The sequence below is a fragment of the Protopterus annectens genome, chromosome 1.part0 (genome assembly GCF_019279795.1).
Source record: "Protopterus annectens isolate FY-2018-M chromosome 1.part0, PAN1.0, whole genome shotgun sequence".
NCBI classification, from domain to species: domain Eukaryota; kingdom Metazoa; phylum Chordata; order Ceratodontiformes; family Protopteridae; genus Protopterus; species Protopterus annectens.
In genome coordinates, this window is record NC_056725.1 from 551,501,448 (window position 1) to 551,520,307 (window position 18,860).

At 40.7% G+C, this 18,860-nt stretch overlaps 1 protein-coding gene across 1 annotated transcript in view; it reads right to left on the bottom strand.

Moving 5' to 3' along the window:
- PTPN14 (protein tyrosine phosphatase non-receptor type 14) overlaps window positions 1-18,860 on the bottom strand; it is a 1,716,286-nt gene that overhangs the window by 9,273 nt on the left and 1,688,153 nt on the right. The window contains exons 19-20 of the mRNA XM_044061300.1: window positions 13,339-13,573; window positions 10,317-10,480 (exon numbers count right to left, since the gene is read on the bottom strand). Of these exons, the coding sequence (XP_043917235.1) occupies window positions 10,317-10,480; window positions 13,339-13,573 (399 nt within the window). The remainder of the gene's footprint in view (window positions 1-10,316; window positions 10,481-13,338; window positions 13,574-18,860) is intronic.

Below are 18,860 nucleotides of genomic sequence, written 5' to 3' on the forward strand. Positions count from 1 at the left end.
ATTCATGGGAACTGGGTTTTTCCCAAAGGGGATGACGACACATATTTTGGCACTGAACTTAAGGCCATGGTTCTAACATCAGTCGTTGGTCTCAGTGAGGCCTTTCTGTAAGATGTTAACATCACTCGGGGAGTTAATAATGGCTCCGAACTTGCAATCGTCTGTGAACTATGTCAGTTAGAGTCCCTTCGTGTTGGCCTGGACTTTACAGAAGTAGATGCCATACAGGAGAGGACCCAGGACCAATCCCTGTGGGACTCCACTCGTGAATGGTCGGCAGTCTGACTTGGAGTCAGCTACTTTCATACTGTGGGTTCTATCTGTGAGCCAGTTTGCAACCCACCTAGTGATATACGGGTTGATGCCTAGCTTAGTGAGTTTTTCTATGATTCCTGATTGGGGAACGATATTCAAAGGCCTTGGTCAAATCAAGATAGGTTGCATGAACCACCTTGCCTTCATCCACAGCTCTGGTGACTGACTCAAAGAAGTCAACCAAGTTGATCAGGCATGATCTACCCTTCACAAAACCAAACTGTGTGGGATCCAAAGTTTGGAGATTCCCTATATCCTTGTTTATTAGGTCCATGATGATGGGTTCCATAGCTTTGCATATCAGACTCGTCAGGCTAATGGGGTGATAGTTCCCAGGGTCTGTAGTTGCTTCTCTTTTGTGGAAAGGCATGACTATAGCAGTGTGGTATTCAGTAGGGACAAAGCCTGAGGTGAGGCTGTGGCTGAACACTGCACACAGGCGTGGTGCCAGTTCACTCTGTAGTTCAAGTAGAACACAGCCAGGGATACTTTCAGGTCCCAAAGAAGCTGTATTCTTGGCCTTGGACAGTGCTGTTTTAAACTCTGCAGCAGTAATACTGGGTGCCTGGCAATCTACTAGTATTGCGATTGGTTCTTTGGGTGGGGGGGGGGTAAAGTTGGAACTGAATCTGTCTGTCAGTATATTGGCAATATCTGTTGGCTCAGTATAGGAGGTACCACTGTGCAGTAGCTCAGAGCAAATCTGGGTATTACCGTGGAGATTCTTGACATAACTATAGAAGGCCTTGTGGTTGTCTTTACTATCTGCTGCAATTCTGTTTTCATAGCTAGCTTTAGAGGATTTGATGAGGGATCTCAACTTTTTGTTGAGGCTGATAAGGGAGTTTTTCCAGTCTTGGGACTTCACCTTATTCTGCATCAGTTTCCTCCTTCTGTTGTAGAGTTTGTTTATGGCAGGGGACCACCAGATTGGCTTCCTTTTTTGGAGGAGAGCATCTTGGTTCTATTGGGTATGTCAAGATCCATGCATTTGTGTACTTGTTCGTATAGTGCATTGGTGCATGATTTGGCAGTCATGCAACTATTCTCCATTTGCATGGGTGCCATGAAGTTAGCCACCTCTGTTTTTAGGAGCCCAAAGTTAGCTTTGGAGAAGTTTTTCATGGTGGTTACCTTTGCAGGGGTGGTGGGAGGGATGTGGATTTCCAAGGTGATTAGTCTGTGGTCGTATCTAAACAGGGATGAGTTGACTATTGGTGTACAGCAACTGTCACCCACGATAGTAAAGACCAGGTCAAGGATGTTGCTACCTCTAGTGGGGGTAAGAACAAGCTAGTCCAGGGCATTGGAATTAATGAATTCCAGGAAGCACTGGGCAAGCGTATTGGTACATTGCCCAGTATGAGAGTGTTAGGTTGGACCCCAATATTCTCCAGGGTGCTTAGGAACGTAGAGTGTGAGTCTTGGGACATGGTTGGGGACCTATAACAGGCTACAACCTAAATTGCTGTCTTACCCATTGTTAGCTGCACCTGAAATATCTTTGATGCGTTATATTGGGCTACCAGTCTGGAGGTGTGTGCATCCTTTATTAATATGGAAACACCACTGCCTTTGGAGCTTCTGTCCAAGTTCTGGGGCCAAAAGGTGTGGAATGAGTTACAGCCTGGTAGTGCAGGGGTGCTTTCTGCTGCCTTGAACCAGGTCTCTGTTACAGCACAAATGTTGATGTTTTCCATTTTAAGGAGTGCTTCAAGCAAGTGCATTTTGAGATTTAGACTTCTAGCATTGAGCAGCATGACCCTCAGATTGCATTTGTTTGTAGCTGTTATGGTGGTAATTTGGTCTTTGGAACACCACCTAAAAAAGGCACTATAGGGGTGGCAAGAGCCTTGGCCAGTATCTAGAAGTCCAGGGGTAACAGATGCAGGCCCTCTATGGCAAAGCATCAAGGTCTGTCAATCATGTCATCCTAGGCAGATACTGGATCCCCTTAGAATGACACCATAAACTTAGCCAACTGTTGGAAATACATCATTTTCTGCTTGTACTGTGGTATCATTCTGGGTGATGGTAGGATGCTGCTCAGGGCTAGGGTCATACCTGCTTGGGCTACATAATACGAGAGCTGCTCCATGTCTCTTTTCATGTAGTCCAGGGAGGTATGTCTCAGGTCATTCACACCCACATGTACAATGACAGAGTCATATTTGTACCTGTTGTTGAGGGGCCTGAGTGCATGCGTTATGTGACAGGTCCTGGCACCTGACAGGCAGCTGACTGTTACTTTCTTCTTATTCAACCTAGTGAGTGGGACATCACTTATATATATATATACACACACACACACACACACACACACACACACACACACACACACACACACACACACACACACACACGGCCCTTACAAGCCTAGCCAAATTCAACCCATGTTTTCAACGGTGTCTGGTTCAAGCAGACACTGAAATCAGCTCCTAATGCCCTTGTTCAAGAGGGACAGAGGTGGAACCCCCGGGGTGAATTTCTGGTAAGCCATCCAATCTTCCAAATTATAAGCCATGGTGGTACAGCGGTAGCATTGTTGCCTCACAGCAAGAGGTTCTCCTGTTCGATTCACAGCTGGAGTGCCTTCTGTTTGGAGTCTGCATGTCCTCCCCGCGGTTGCGTGGCCTCCGAAAGACATGCGTGAATGAGAATGCCTTCACTGAAGGTTGGGCATCAGGCTGGCAACTCGGCACCATAAAAAATCTACTGCCATTCATTAGCGGACCGGAGTTCCGCTGTGGCGACCCTAACCGGGAAAAGCCGAAAAGAACAATAACAACATCCAATCATTCAAATTATGCCAATGAGGGTCTTTAACACAAATAAGACGCTTGTTCCAAAGGTGGGGCAACCTCTTTTAGACAAATCTGTCTCTCCAGCAAGTTCTGTTGATGTCACATACCAGGTTAAGTTCCTTTGAGCAAGTGACCCGTGTGCCACTTAACTTGCGAATGTGTGGCATTTCCATTAAAGCTGGGTCAGAGATTGTTTTGCATGCTAGGCACAGGTCGCCTCAGAGCAGTCTGTACAACACAGAGTAAAGTGACAATGACTTTGGTTTGTCCGCATAAGACAGATCTTGAAGACCCTGAATTTTCTATATAAGAAACCTTTGTGGTCTCTCCAATTGTTTGGAAAGGAACATACTAAAGGGAGAGTGAAGATGGACTGTCCTCTCTTGTAAAAATTGCAATCTTTCTCCCTCAAACTCAAAATATTTCTTTCCAAATGTTTTCAAGCATTTAAGTTTGGGGCGATAGAGTGATGCGCATACAGTACTCAGGCTCCACAGCCTGAATTATTGCTTGTGAATGTAAATTAATTTTAAGTTTCTTCTTAAAATCAGCCCTACAGTGTCTCATGAATCCAGTCATAGAGAAGTTATTACATCCATAACACTCAGGGTTTAGTCTTTGTGACTGAGGCAGACACACCTCTAGTGTTTTATAGATGAAAAAATGTGTCTTTATCCTTTAACTACCCCTCACTTCAAGGGATTCCCAAAAGTGTTCCTTGTTTGATTCATTTAGGAAAATAAGCCATTTCTACAGTGTTTTATTTTTTTTATTATTTTCTTTCAGAATAAAAATGTGTAGAAAATGCTTTGAGTGGCTGGCTGGTAGGACTTACACACTCTGAATTTTTAGCAAGCTAGTTTCACTATTCTAGAAAATTGTTTACTTTATGGCCTGTATTGTCACATAGCATAACTTAATGCTTTCATCTAGTGGTGCCTATCAGCAGACCTGGATCCATTACAAGGTATCCTGGGCAGCTGCCTTGGGCTTGTTGCTGGCTGGGGACCTGGCCTGTCCAGAAAAGTAAAACAAACACGCACAAAAAACAAACAAACCAAAAAAAAAAAAACAGAAATGCTTTGTTTGTGGCCACTCCATTTTACCTACTCTGTGTGCAATTGCTCTGCTCTGCTATCCGCGTGCTAGCTCTGCACGTGATTGTTCCAGGCTGCCGTTCCTGCTCGAGTCTACCACCTCACATTAAGCGTGGCTTTTTCAACATTTAGGAGGAGGTTTGAAAAGTTCTTTTAAAAAGTGTCCTTTTGTGATGACAGGGAATTAAGATCTTTCAGTATATGTGGGTTTTCTATAGATGTGTTTGGGTTGAAATTTGCAGTGAATTTGTTTGCCAGAATATCTGCAATATCCAATGCAACAGAGCAGGTAATTCCACAATAAACAAGTTTAGAGCAATGCTGGGTGTTATTTTGTAACTTCACAATGTAAATAATATGACTGGTGGAAATGTGAACAGACCTATCACAGGCAGGCTCCACCCAATGAAAGGCCTGTTTATTATTGTCTGGTTCAAGGAGCATTCATGCAGTAAGAGTAGATTCCTGCTCTATTTGTCTGACAGAGGGTTGGCCCTGGTCTGTGCATTACTATCAGGAACACATAGTGGGATGTGGTCTGTTCCAACTGCTTTACAACTTCTCTGCACAGAGGAAATAATGTATCCCCTATCAATTTATGTGCCAGATGACAGACATATTGCCTATATGAATGGCCAGAAAATACTTTGGCAGGACTTTCCAGAAGGCATATAGGGAAAGAGGAATAGTACATAGTTCTAAAATGTTGATGTGCAACTGTCATGCCTATCAGGACCATAAGCCATGGGCCATTCCACCCTGGAAAAGTCGCCCATCCTATTGAGAGACACATCTGTGGTGACTGTGGCAGCAGAGATGGGAGAATGTAATGGCCTACAATGGCAAAGCTGGGTGTGGAACTAACATTGCAAGCTCTCCGTGCACCAACATGCTATTGTTATCCTCTGGGAATAAGAATGCTCACGTTAGTGCTGCTGCCACCAGGGCAGCCACTGCAAGGGTCATTTATGTAGCTGGATATGTGGCACACTACAAACAGTGGATGACATATAGACCAAGATCTTGTCATTTTGTACCCAGAAGAGCTGCTGCACAGCCATTTGGAGGGTTTTCATTTTTGCCCAACAGCAGACAGATTTTGCAGAAATCAGTATTCATACTGCACCCTGGGAATATAACGTGTTTGAGAGGTATTGAAGCTTTGTGGTTGACAGTAGCACCCAGAAGATTGAACAGCCTGGCCACAGACAGTGTTTTCTTGGCAAATCGTCCCTTGTGTGCTATAGCAAGAAGCAAGTCATTCAAGTAGGGAAAATGTGGTCCCTTTTAGTCTCTGATGAGTTGCTACTACTCATGTATCTGGTAACCACCCTTGTGATGGTCATGAGATCAAAGGGAAGGCTCTTGAACTGATACTGACCAACTGCTAACAAGAAGCAAAGAAACCTCCTAAAGTCTTTGGTTATCTTTATGTAAAGACATACATTCTGAAGGTCCAAAAAGCAGATCCAATTTCCTCTTGATAGTTACAGCCCTGGCTGTACCCTCAGTTATACAGTACATAACAGAGACCATGTGATTCACTTAGGCTGCAGGCACACACTACATAGCCTTTAATCTCATGTTTTTGTGGCCCAGCTAGCACCTCTTCCACCACTCAAAGCCTTTCATCCAACACATCCCACTGAAAATACAGCATTCATGTCAAATAACTTAAGGTTTTTCAGTGATTGGGTGTCACACTTCCTGAATCTGTCCATTAAGCTGGCCATTTTTACAGATGTTTCAGAGAATGGTGTTCAGCTTGGGTGTCTCCAACCACTACTATCTTGTCAAACTTCCAGGGCACTGGGATACTGCATCAGGTTTATCCTAGGTCAGGAAATCTTGTAGGGAGTGGTGGTGGTACTGGGGCTAGCCTACTTGCCTTTTGGGATCCATCTCCAGGGTAACAGAACTGGGTTAGTGGGATTCACCTAATTCTAATGCATATGCTAAAGAAAAGAAACTCTATAAACTGAGAGTCCTCAGGAGGTAACTCTGGGAAAGCTATGTCCTTCTTTTCATAAAAGTCATTAGTGGGGGACTCCAAGAAAGAAACCAAATGCTTGGCCTTAAAGTGAGCCCTGTGGTGTCTTTTTGGAGGGTACTCCTCTTCATGCAGCATCATAACCTCCAAGATAAGGTCAGGGCTTGTGCTGATGTTAAGACTGGCACTGCATGCATTGCTGTTTGAATACTGCTGCAGTGCTGTTTGAATACTAATGTATTGCTGTTTGAATACTAATGCATTGCTGTTTGAATACTGCTGCATTGCTGTTTGAATACTAATGCATTGCTGTTTGAATACTAATGCATTGCTGTTTGAATACTAATGCATTGCTGTTTGAAAACTGCTTCAGTGCTGTTTGAAAACTGCTTCAGTGCTGTTTGAATACTAATGCATTGCTGTTTGAATACTAATGCATTGCTGTTTGAATACTAATGCATTGCTGTTTGAATACTAATGCATTGCTGCTTGAATACTGCTGCATTGCTGTTTGGATACTAATGCATTGCTGTTTGAATACTAATGCATTGCTGTTTGAAAACTGCTTCAGTGCTGTTTGAATACTAATGCATTGCTGTTTGAATACTGCTGCATTGCTGTTTGAATACTGCTGCATTGCTGCTTGAATACTGCTGCAATGCTGCTGGACTTGCCAGCTCCAGTATCAGCAAAGCCTGGGAAGAAGCATAAGGGTCTGTTAGATGTAATGAAACTAGAATGATAAAGGATCTGGTTGACTCGGGAGCAGGGTATTAGGATCTAATGCTAGTAGCAAGAAGAAATGTGCTACAGCAGTGAGCCCTGGGTTTATGGTTCTGAGCTCTGCATGGTACCTCCACTGATAGTGAACTGATTATGCTAAGTAACTCAGGTATGGTGGCAGAGGTACTGCCTTGACCTGCCAGATAGGTGATGCCAATTAATGGATAGTTGCTGATGGGCAGTGGTCTGGGATTAGACAACTTTATGGCCAATGGTAACATACCTGAAGCAGCCAGTGAATGTGCAGTAGGTCAGGGAGTGAGACCAGGCAAAATCTGGTGGCAAGACCACTCTGTCCCAATGTCCGTTTTCTGGCTTGTTGGGACTAGGAGACAGTGTCATCAACATTTTTCCTCTGACTACTCCCACTGCCCTCAGCAGTTTACTATAATCAACAGTGAGAGGAACGGTGGCCCAGAATGATGAAACGTAGGCAATTATTCTTGCAGTTGTTAGTTTGACTGCTCTGACAAGTCCAAAACCAAAATGTTCACAGTCCACGAAGAGGCAAAACGACAAAACGACACTGCACCAAAATAGCGTATACTCTTTAATTATCCGCTTTCGTAAAAAACTTCATCAGAATGAACTCATTTTACACAACTTCCTTCTTAAATAATACCAACATCAGGTGATTAATTAAACAATTAAAAATTCAAATATTATAAATCCGTTAAAAAATCCTTGTAAAAAACAAACATTTCTTTGAAAACAAAAAATGTCAGTTAATGTTTGTGTTTTAGGGCAAAATGAGAATAAATTGACCCACCTACTTTATTTATGTTTAGTTTACGTTGTTTTAAAAAACATTTAACATTAATGGCCTCGTTAAGACCTGGGGGAATGTCAGATTTTAATTTAATCTGCCAGTGGGTTTCCCTTTGTAAGAGGTAGTTTTTAAAGTCCCCTTCCCTCATATCTTTGTAACCTACTTCTAATATAGAAAACAAAAATTTACTAAATGATTGACAAACCAATGAATGCTTGAAAAGGGCATTCTTGTCATCTTTAGATTTTATAGAATATAAGTGCTCTCTGATACGCGTCTTCAACTCCCTTGTGGTCATCCCTATGTAAAATGCCACACTCGTGCAGCGTATCAGAGAGCACTTATATTCTATAAAATCTGTTAAATGTTTTTTAAAACAACGTAAACTAAACATAAATAAAGTAGGTGGGTCAATTTATTCTCATTTTGCCCTAAAACACAAACATTAACTGACATTTTTTGTTTTCAAAGAAATGTTTGTTTTTTACAAGGATTTTTTAACGGATTTATAATATTTGAATTTTTAATTGTTTAATTAATCACCTGATGTTGGTATTATTTAAGAAGGAAGTTGTGTAAAATGAGTTCATTCTGATGAAGTTTTTTACGAAAGCGGATAATTAAAGAGTATACGCTGTTTTGGTGCAGTGTCGTTTTGTCGTTTTGCCTCTTCGTGGACTGTGAACATTTTGACTGCTCTGACACTCGGGTTACTTCTAGCAGCTCAGTTGTCTCTGGCTGAGCAAGGAAAGGCCCAGGTTGGGCTAGTATTGGACTAGCCAGCATAGTCAATAAAGAGGTTTCCAGAGGAAAACCTAAAGAGTTAGAGTGAAGTCCAATTTTACTACAAACTTAAGCCTCTTCAAAGCCTTTTTCAGCGGAGACACTCCTTCTGACAGAGACAGTCGATGCTGGAGAAGACCTGATTTGTTTTAAGAGTCACATCAGTGACCAGATGGCTGAGCAAAGACAGCCTTTTGCAAGAGCAAGGTGTACACACTATACAGCCATCTCTTTTGAGTCACCCTGTTAAATCCTAAACATATAATGCATAATGCATTCATATCATTATGTCTCTTGCCATTGAAGTACACACACTGAAGGTGGCCAGTGGTGAATGTTATGTGCCTTCCACAAGGGAAGTTTTAACAATGATTTCAATACAGTTTGCAAGGAGGAACAGATCTGAGGGCCTGCACATTAGTCTGCAACAATACCAGCTACAAAGTGAAGAAAAAGACTGGAAAGACTAAAAACCAAGGAATAGGTTACCTGATAAGAGAAACATGAAAACTGTGTACAGGGAGTTAAGTTTTTAATGCTTCCTCCTCAGCCTTGCCAATCACTGTCCTTACCCCATCACACTTGGTAACATTCATTCTGTAGTGGCGAGAGATCCTCCAGATCCACTAGAGCAGGAACCACCCACCCAGATAGTCCATTAGACAGACAGACAGACATCTGGAAGTCTGTACTTTTACTGGCAACCTGGCAATGACTGCATTATGTGTATGGGCCACTAAACTCACCCCTGGATGAGGGATGGACTAGGTACTTTATGCTAGCAACTCACAATGCCCTCCACTGTGAATGAAGGCTCCTGTGCACTCACTAATGAGGGCTACCACCAACCAGTGGCCTGATGAGTGGCAAGCTCACCCCAGAATGTCTACTGTATCAGCATGCTTCCTCCAAGGCACTGGGGTTGTATGTATCCTGCTCTTCCCTCCCCTTTACGACAGGATGTTTGTCTAGTCTCCCGTGCCGGGATCATCAAACACCCAAGCCGATGACTGATCTTGGTTCAAATGGACTGCAGTTGAGCTTTGTCTCTCATGCCACCGGTACTGGCCAGAGGGAGCAAGTTTAATCAGAAAAACAGAGTAGCACAAAAAAAGCACTTCTAGCATGACCAAACTACTTACATGGCAATGAAAAAAATGGAGAGGTGGGCACTGAACAGCATCATGGGATTGAGGGGGAGGAAATGGGACACTGAAGACAATTCGGATGCCAAGTGGTCCTGATGCCTGTGGTACATAGTCCTAGAAGTACTGAATATGGATCACTTCTTATCAGATCCAATGAGGTACATAACTAAGTATGTGTGAGTGCATGTGTTTTTGTGTGTGTGCGCTTGGGGGATTTCATTGATGCCCTCCATTGATGGAGAACGCGAGAGTCTTAGACAGCAGAACAGTCCCCTCCAGACAAGTTCCATGAATAGTTTCACTGTATAGTGGTACTCAGAAGATGCATGCCCAAGAATACGGACCTAATAACTGAGATTACCTTTAAGAAGACCCTGTACTTTACCACAGCACAACCTGTAATTCCTCCTTGGTGTCAACGCCATCTATGCTACTTCAAGAATCATGCTGTCCGGGTTGTTTGATTTTCTTACACTATTCATTCCCATCACTAAATTACTAAAACCATGTCCCTTGTATCTTTAAGTAGAACCCCATAGAACAGATTTTCATTTCCTAATCCAGTAACATAAGAAGCAGTGCTACAAATACAGTACACTAGTAACACACAAAGTATACATTACTCACTTGATTGTGCTCCAGGCAACAAATCATAAGTTCTGCTAGAATGACAACACCAGTTCTCCCCACTCCTGCACTACAGTGGACCACCACCGGGGGGTTGCCATTGTTGGTAGAGTCCAGCACACTGTTGGTATGGCGACGGACAGACTGAATCTCCTCTAGGTAAGCTGTATAAGAACAATAAAATGACATATGAAGTACCAGACATCTTAGAAAACACTGGATATCAGAACTGACTCAGAACGCTTGTACAGATTTCTCATTTATGTTACTTTTTGTTGTAAATTTCTCATCTATGAGAAGATTTTTACCTGGGCTATACCTGCAAATGGTCTGTCATGATCAGTGTACTAACCCAGTAAAGAAATGCAACTAAAATAAGTAAAATAAGATATTAGCATCTGCTCCCTAAAGGCTCAAGAGAACACAATTTGCTTTGCAAATTAATTGCATAAGTAGCAATGTATATGAACCGTGTCACGCTGTGTACACAGTGGAAGTCCCTGTGTGCAGACTTCCCGAACTTCTGATGTATACATAATACATGACAGCAGAAATGCTGAGTTTCACCACATCAGATGTATAAATACCTGAGAAACTCATTCTAATCTGACATTTCATGACTGCCCAAATGAGCAATCCTCCATCTTTGTGCAACTGAATGTTTATTTTTTATTTTATTTTATGTTAACTGGGGTAGAGTATTGATCCAGATAGACCTTTTCAGGTTCAGCCTGGGAGGCACAGAAAAAAAAAGTAATCTGCATTATACTGACTTACTGAAATGGAATATACATAAAAGTTTAAGAGAACATAAGTCCTTACATAATGTAAGATTTGTACAGCAAATTAAGGTACCATTCATCACATGTTTACAATAATTACGATCTGAACATTAATAGTGTGGCTGTAGAAGGGTATGGAAGAAGAAAAGACAAACATTCGTATAAATATTAGAAGAGTGAAGAAGAAATAATATTGGGATAGTTAATCAGTGGTAGATAGGGATTTGTTATTAGTAATGCATTAGAAAATGGAAACCAGAGAGGAAAGAGAACTAGGGATAATTTAGTGACATGCAGTAAGAAGTGGACATGTGCATTTTAAGGAGGTACTGTGAAAGGTGTAGCGCCATAACCACAGATGGGGATAATTATTTACTTATTGGCATTTGTTTAGCAGGTTAGTCCAACTGGGCCTAAAAAGGTCCTTTCCAGCAGAGACCTAGAGAGAAAGGCTCCAGTACAAAAATATAATTTTCAATTAATTATTATACTTGTTGACAGTTGTAAAGCAATACAAAGTCATGAAAGATAACAGTACAAAGTGTGAAAAAGAAAGAATATAAATAAGAAGATATGATGAGAGGATTGCTTTAGTTATGGTTTTAATCTAGGAATTCTGTTAGAAAATGAGACTCAATACTTCCATACAAGTACAGAAAAAAAAATTGCAGTTTAAACTTGTACACTATGAAGGGCTTCCCAGCTTCAGATTGCCCTGAAATGACCAGTTTTGCTTTTATGATATATACATATATATATATATATATATATATATATATATATATATATAGAGAGAGAGAGAGAGAGAGATACCATTGTGTATTTCTGCTTTAACGTGAGTGATGTTTCTGTTCACAAGAAGCAGCGGTAACACACTTATTTCTTGGAGACAGTGGGCAAGGAAATGAACAGACAAAAGAAGGTAAAAAATGAAAATATACAAATATTAAACACAACTTGTAAACAGGTTTACTTTAGAAAGCTGAAATATTGCTCATATACACTACATCTTTATATAAGCAATAATGTAAAAAGGAAATAATTTCGAATACCACGGTCCACAGCATAAACTTTAATAAAATAAAAACAGTTAAAATGGATAAGCACTTTTGAGCTAAATAAAATTCGTCATCAGATCTACTAAAATATAATAAATGTGACTATTTAAAATGCAACTATCCAATCATCATCCAACAATTGGCTCACGCCCCTTTGGAGACAAACCAAAGCTAAGTCCTTCATAATGTTAATCAGCCTAAAGATTATTGACCAAAACATTTATCTCATAATGCCCCTTTTTCTAAAAAAGAATAGAGAATACGGAAATATATTCGCAATAGGTATGTGGAGAATTCTCAACCAATCATCTTTTCTAAAACAGCCTATGCCCCTTGAGGTTGGCTATCCAGTTCATTTCTGCAATTTCAAAAGCGCTTATCCATTTTAACTTTTTTATTTTATTAAAGTTTATACTCTGGACCATGGTACTAAGACTGATTTCTTTTTACACTGTCGTTTGCTTCATTCGGTACTGACTTTTGGAAGCTACTGGTGTATTTTTTTTTTTTTTTTTGCATCTTTATCAAAGCAGACTAGGGAAAGAGACCAGTTTTTTTACCAGCAACATTAGACTCAACTGGCAGGAAATACAATGCTTTAGGTAAAGCACAAAGAACTATGTAGTGAAATAGGCTGTATTGCACAGAGCTTAATTTAAGATACAAAACAACATCTAGTGGTATTGTTTCTAACCAAACTGAACTTCAGCTGCTCTTCCTGAGTATACACGTGTTAAGGAACCGCCCTGTAACTAAAGACGTAAAAGCACGAGTAACAGAAAGCAGGCAAATAGCGAGTGAATGTAATGTTTCATCTTCCAGGTAAAATAAGCAGATTGTAAATGGAACTACAGATGGGAATTAATCCATAAAGAGAATTTAAGAATAATCTTTCATACAAAAAAAAAAAATGGGGAAAAAATGAATGGAGTCATGTGTGCTCATACTGCTAAACAGTTAGTGAACATCCAGCTTTATTGGGTGATTCGTATTCAACTACACTGTCAGAGTGCTATCCAAGTTAATATTACTGCTATATAGTTTTCAGACAGTGTTTCGCTTGCAAAAGCATTTATTTAGTACTTCATTTACTTTTTTTAGTTTTCAGTAACTGCCCAGAACTTCCTCCCAGTCGACAGTGGAAAGTTGCATAACTATTGTATTAACAGACAAACAACTTACACAAGAAGCCAGATACATCCTCAGGGCAGCCATGGTCTGGCCAGTCGGTGTACTGCAAATGCCACACAGTCCTCTCTTGTCCAGATAACAGATGTTTGACCTTTAAGCCAGTGGTTGCGTAACATCCAGAATCTGTGCGGAACTTAGTCGTCACCTTAAACTTTCCATAAGTTGCTGAACTGTGTTTGGAGCCCAGTTTGGGCCAATATCTATGACTCTTTGATCGGCCACCCTCCTGAAACAAATGTAAGAAATCATGATTAGCTTGCAGGTGTGCTGCTTAAGGTGTAACACTACTGGAAATCTGGATCAACTAATTTATCATTTTGTACCAGCTAAATTATGAAGACATGAGATTACTCAGTATCAAACCATTCGGGTAATACAAGTCCTGCCACACTGCAGTAGGCAACATCGCCATCTAGAGGCTATTAGCCATCATTATGAATTGCATAAACTTAACAGTTTATAAGAACTTCAACTGTCTAAAATTACAGTTACAGACTTCGTAGCAGAATAAGCCTAGCTAGCTGTACAAACACCAACCCCAGAACCCCTTACAGTTCATTTTTCAAACAGTTTGACTAATCATTTGCCTCTAAGCTGAAAAGAATGAGACATGGAAATTACAAAACTAAAAATGCAGTAGATGAAGAGATAACGATAGAAATATTTTTAGGAATGTTACATACACCTATTAAGCAGGGCAGTTTCACCCATTTTAAAGTGCATGAGAATATACATTCTCAGTGTCTTTCTCATATAATGAGCTACTCCAACCACATAAAACAGAGGGTTTGCAAACGTTTTGAGAAGAGTGGCAAAAATCACTGATTCTCTTCTTGCAAGCGTCACTTAGACAATTTTGGGAAGGAGTAATAGCTGAGATTCTTGGATACGCACATTTATTTATTTATACATGTTCTATATTTGTCATTAATTACAATTAAATTTGCCATAAGAAATCCTGCCAAAAAATGAAAGGAAGTCTAAGGTGTGACAGCTCAAGATACTGCCCTCTGCACGTCCTGGACATAGTGACAAGCCAACTGTGTTTGAGTACCACTCTATGGCACTGGGGCCTGGAGTTACCTAACCCACAGATGAGCATGAAATAACTAAATGCACCTGTCAGGATGGGTGCTACAATGAGCACTTTTGGCTAACATCAAAGGTTGAAACAATATTAATTTCATGAACTTTAATCATACTTTCACTTTTAAATGGGATCCATTCCTATTATGGTACTAGAAACCCAAAAGATTGGAGAAATAAAAAAGGTGCTGTTATATGGATTCTGACTCATTGAAAACAAAGAATGTGTTCTTGTAGCTGACCATAATTTGTGCATGTGTGGCTTGTCGATTACCTTCATAGAGGAAGAGTCTGTTTAGGAAATGTGACTTGGCAGACTGTACATGGAAACCTTCCAAAAAGTTCTCAAAAATTCTTTAATGTTCATTTAGCTATTTTTGTGCCTTTTTTCTTGTTTCTCCTTTGAAACTGTGTTCTGTGTGGCAAATGAAGAGAGACGGGGCATCCCATTCTTATGTGTGAATTACATCATCACTGTTTTTGTTATTACTAACCATCTACTGAATTTTTGTCTGAAGTGACTTGAGATCCAGGTATTTTTACTTCAGGGGTTAGGTATAAGTGCCTAATGAAAGACTATGCAAGGTGTGTGCAGCTCTTCTTTGGGACTGTCTTGGCTCTTCAATATTCAAAACTTTTGTAGAACTTATTTTGTCCTTGGATTACTTGTATTGCATGAGCACAATCTGAAGTGACACACGGAAAAAAAACTCTGTTAGAAACTGTTTCATCTACTGTAATAGCTTACAACTATATTTACCCTCTGGTTTACTCACTGACATCACAAGGAGAAACAACTGTAATTGTGGACACTGATGACAAGCGACAGCAGCACTCCTGTTGGAAGGGTGGGATTAACAGGGCTCCAGCCCCAGGCTTCAACATAAACAAAACTCCAAACTAAAAAAAAATAATTTGATAGTTTACAAGCCTGTTACTAAATGACAGCAGCTGCTAACAGACCGTTAGCAAACCAACCTGTCCTACGTTACCCTTAAAAAGCAAAAGAATTTGAGAGTTTACAAGCTGTTTATAAGTAATCATGATCATTTAATGACAGCTTGCAAATGGTCAAACTGTTCTGCTTTTAAATGGTAGCAATGAGCTATTAGGTTACATTGCCACCTTAATAAATGCTTTCACGTTTACATTCTCTTTGGACTTGTGTAATATTAAAAGCATTACTGAACAAAACTAGGAGGTCATTTTGGGTAATTCAGAGCTGACACAAGTTGTGGCTCCTTTTTTCAGACTTGTAAATAAGAGAGGCAATAATTTCAAAGCCATGTTGAAAAAAATAAAAATAATGTTAGAACCAACAAAGATATTTCAGTTAGACAAGGTACTTTTCCTTGTGAGGTGTAAACAGTGTATTTATTAATAGTTTGCCTTACACAGAGGTAGCTTTATAGGACTATTAGCATTATGGGTCAATTTACATGTAATAATAAAGGCATTCTAGATAAGCTTTTGTGTAGGCAAATCTATATATAGGCAGTCACAGTGATATTATGAGCATATACACACCATAATAACAATACCCTGTACATAGTAAAGTCTGTCAAAATTTTAAGAAGTGTATTTTCATTACTGTTGAACAGATATATATATTTTTTTACCTCAGAGTAGTATACCAGAAGCAAGGGAGCTATATGGGCAATTTATGGTTACAAGCTACCCCCCCTTTTCAATGAACATTTTACTATAAAGTGTATTTTATGTTTAAGGTCCTTAAAATAATAACTTTAAATGCATCATATTTATTCATTACATGAAATCTATTTTATGCAAGCTTAAATGTAATTGGTTTTAAATGTGTTATGTGATCTGCCACAACATTCTTAATTGTGTTATTCTGGTGAAGTCTCTCAAGAAAGTGAGATGAAATTGCTCAATTCTGTATTCAGTAGCTCCTTTGACGTATTGTTGTTTTAGTTGTTTCATACTCCAGTTTTTGCATACACACACACACACACACACACACACACACACACACACACACACACACACACACACACACACACACCCACACACACACAAAGACAATTGGTACAGTGATGTTGAATACCACTGGACTGCATATACACTGGTCAACTGCTAGGAGACAGATTGCTGGTTGACTGCCAGGAGAACTGATGGACTACTCTAACTGGTCATCCACTAGAATCTAGTGGGCTGGCAGTAGAAATTATCAAAAGGTAGCTGCTAAGTGCTATATGCTGGTTGTGCACTGTGGAAATATAATAGGGGAAATGATTCGGTCAACAACCTCCTGCTGTACGGGATTATGGCATACTGTTATGGGATTATGTTTTGCATACAAATGGTTGACTGACTGCTGGTTGACAAAGCAAAGCTGCCTACAGTGAGACAAGTGCAACTAATAATGGGACTAGGGCATTCACGTGTGTAATTTCCACTCATTATATGAAGACAGTCTGACTAATTGATCAGTGTCTGTTTTTTAGGGGGTCATGCATATGTGTGCGAAATGGTTTGGACTTGGCTACGTATGAGTGTGTTTAGTAAAGACTGCTTTTTGTGCATTTCCTCTTCAGATGCTGGTGCTGTTGGGTGCTCCAGTGCACACATTCTTTTGTGGTATGAAGGTGGTCCTTAAAGGGCAAAGTTATGCAGAATGGACCCCAGAAAGTACACTATGTTGTACGTGCCTCTGTTACCAAGGATACTCTGCTGTCTGGCTTCATGTTACAGACATACCTTCCTCTTTGGTAACATTCAGAGCTTTCTGTTTTTGCTCTTTTGGTTCACACTGAACCTGTTGTGCTCTGTGTGGATCAGGTCCAGCAGTTCTCATAAAAAAAATCTATCATCCACTCATCAGTATCCTGAGCCTTTGGTGCTGGATGCGGTATTATTCATCCTTGACTGTCTAATCTCCTGCAGGTCAGTTACAGACCACAGGGATACTGAATACACTGTCATGCTCTATTATCTCCTGTGCTGTTTTCTGCTACATCTCAGCTCCTTGTTCCCTTGCCATCATGGTGACCCCGATACTTGTATTTTTGTTAGTCATTTAACTAGTGTAGCACTAACACTGCTCATTACTGCATGACCACTTGCAGTGGTACACAAAGCCTTCTACAACAAACTTCCTCTTGCCCTTTTGAGATGTAATTGTACCAAGGAGTTGACCTATGGCTCTTGGGGCAACCTCACGGTCCTCCTACCCATCTCTATGCTCATCTCTGCCATGTTGACAAAGCAATGGTATTAATACCAGGCAGCAGCAGTTTGTCTTTCTAAAGCATTGGTAGCCTGTCCTTTAGCAGGTGAGCAGACTCTCAGCAGTACCCATCTTCTGGAGAGACATGCTCCATGCTTTTCCATCATCAAAACATAGGGGCTTGCACATGCCAATACTACTTTAAGAACATGCATGTATGCTACTCTAGTCCAAGCATGCATACAGATGAGCACACTTTCAATAGCTGTGCACTTAGTCAGCAGGTGCAGTCAATGACATAATTTCAATAGCCACATTTTTTTTCAGTAAGACAGAAAGCACAGCAAAGGATTACTTTTCAACCTTCGGCCCTTCAACAGTCAATAAGCATATGTATTCCCTCTCCTTAAGGTGAGAACTGATCATGGCAAGCCATTGCCTAAGCAGTTATCAGAATTTTCTGGTAAATGGCCGAAGTCTCCACCCCCAGCTGCCTATGCATACAGTCACATATGGGAGGGCCTACTATGCCTTTACCTTTCACAAGAAAGTGCCTGCTCTCCTATATGCACCCAGAGAGGCTTCTGCAGTTTGCAACCGGGGATCCAAGTGTATGTCTGCAGTGTGGTATGCTGCACTCCCAATCCTCTGCAGGACTGCCCCCCCCCCCCCCCCCCAGACTGGCAAGCTAGCATCTGTTACTTTCTCCCACCCACCCCTGCTCAGCTGCTCCTGTGCTTTGACCACTGACTGAACTAGGGTCATCTGGGTCACATTTGGTTTCAGTCTTCAACCTCTATCACATGGACCTAACATGCAGTGACAAACATCTTCACAGTATCTAAAAAACAAATGATCCTCTGACAATTATAACCTCACAAGAAGTTAACCAGTTCTGTCTGGTTAGTGCCAACACCTCTCACTTTTCCAGAATATAGATACAGTTATTCTTGCATCTGCAAGTTGCAAACAAAATTCTCTAAAAGCAAAGAGAAGATACTGAATAATAGTGTTAGTGGAAGTACAAATGGCACCAAAGGACACACATGGGTTATGGTAGCAAAGAAGGCATGAAGTAACAGTGTCATGGGAGGCATGGATGACAGTGTCAGAGAATCAGTGTTGATAAAGAGACATGGGGACAGAGTCACAGGACACAAGAGATGACACTGTCAGAAGTAGCATGGATATACAGCATCACTGCTGACAGAAGAGACATGGTGGGGTGACAGTCTCA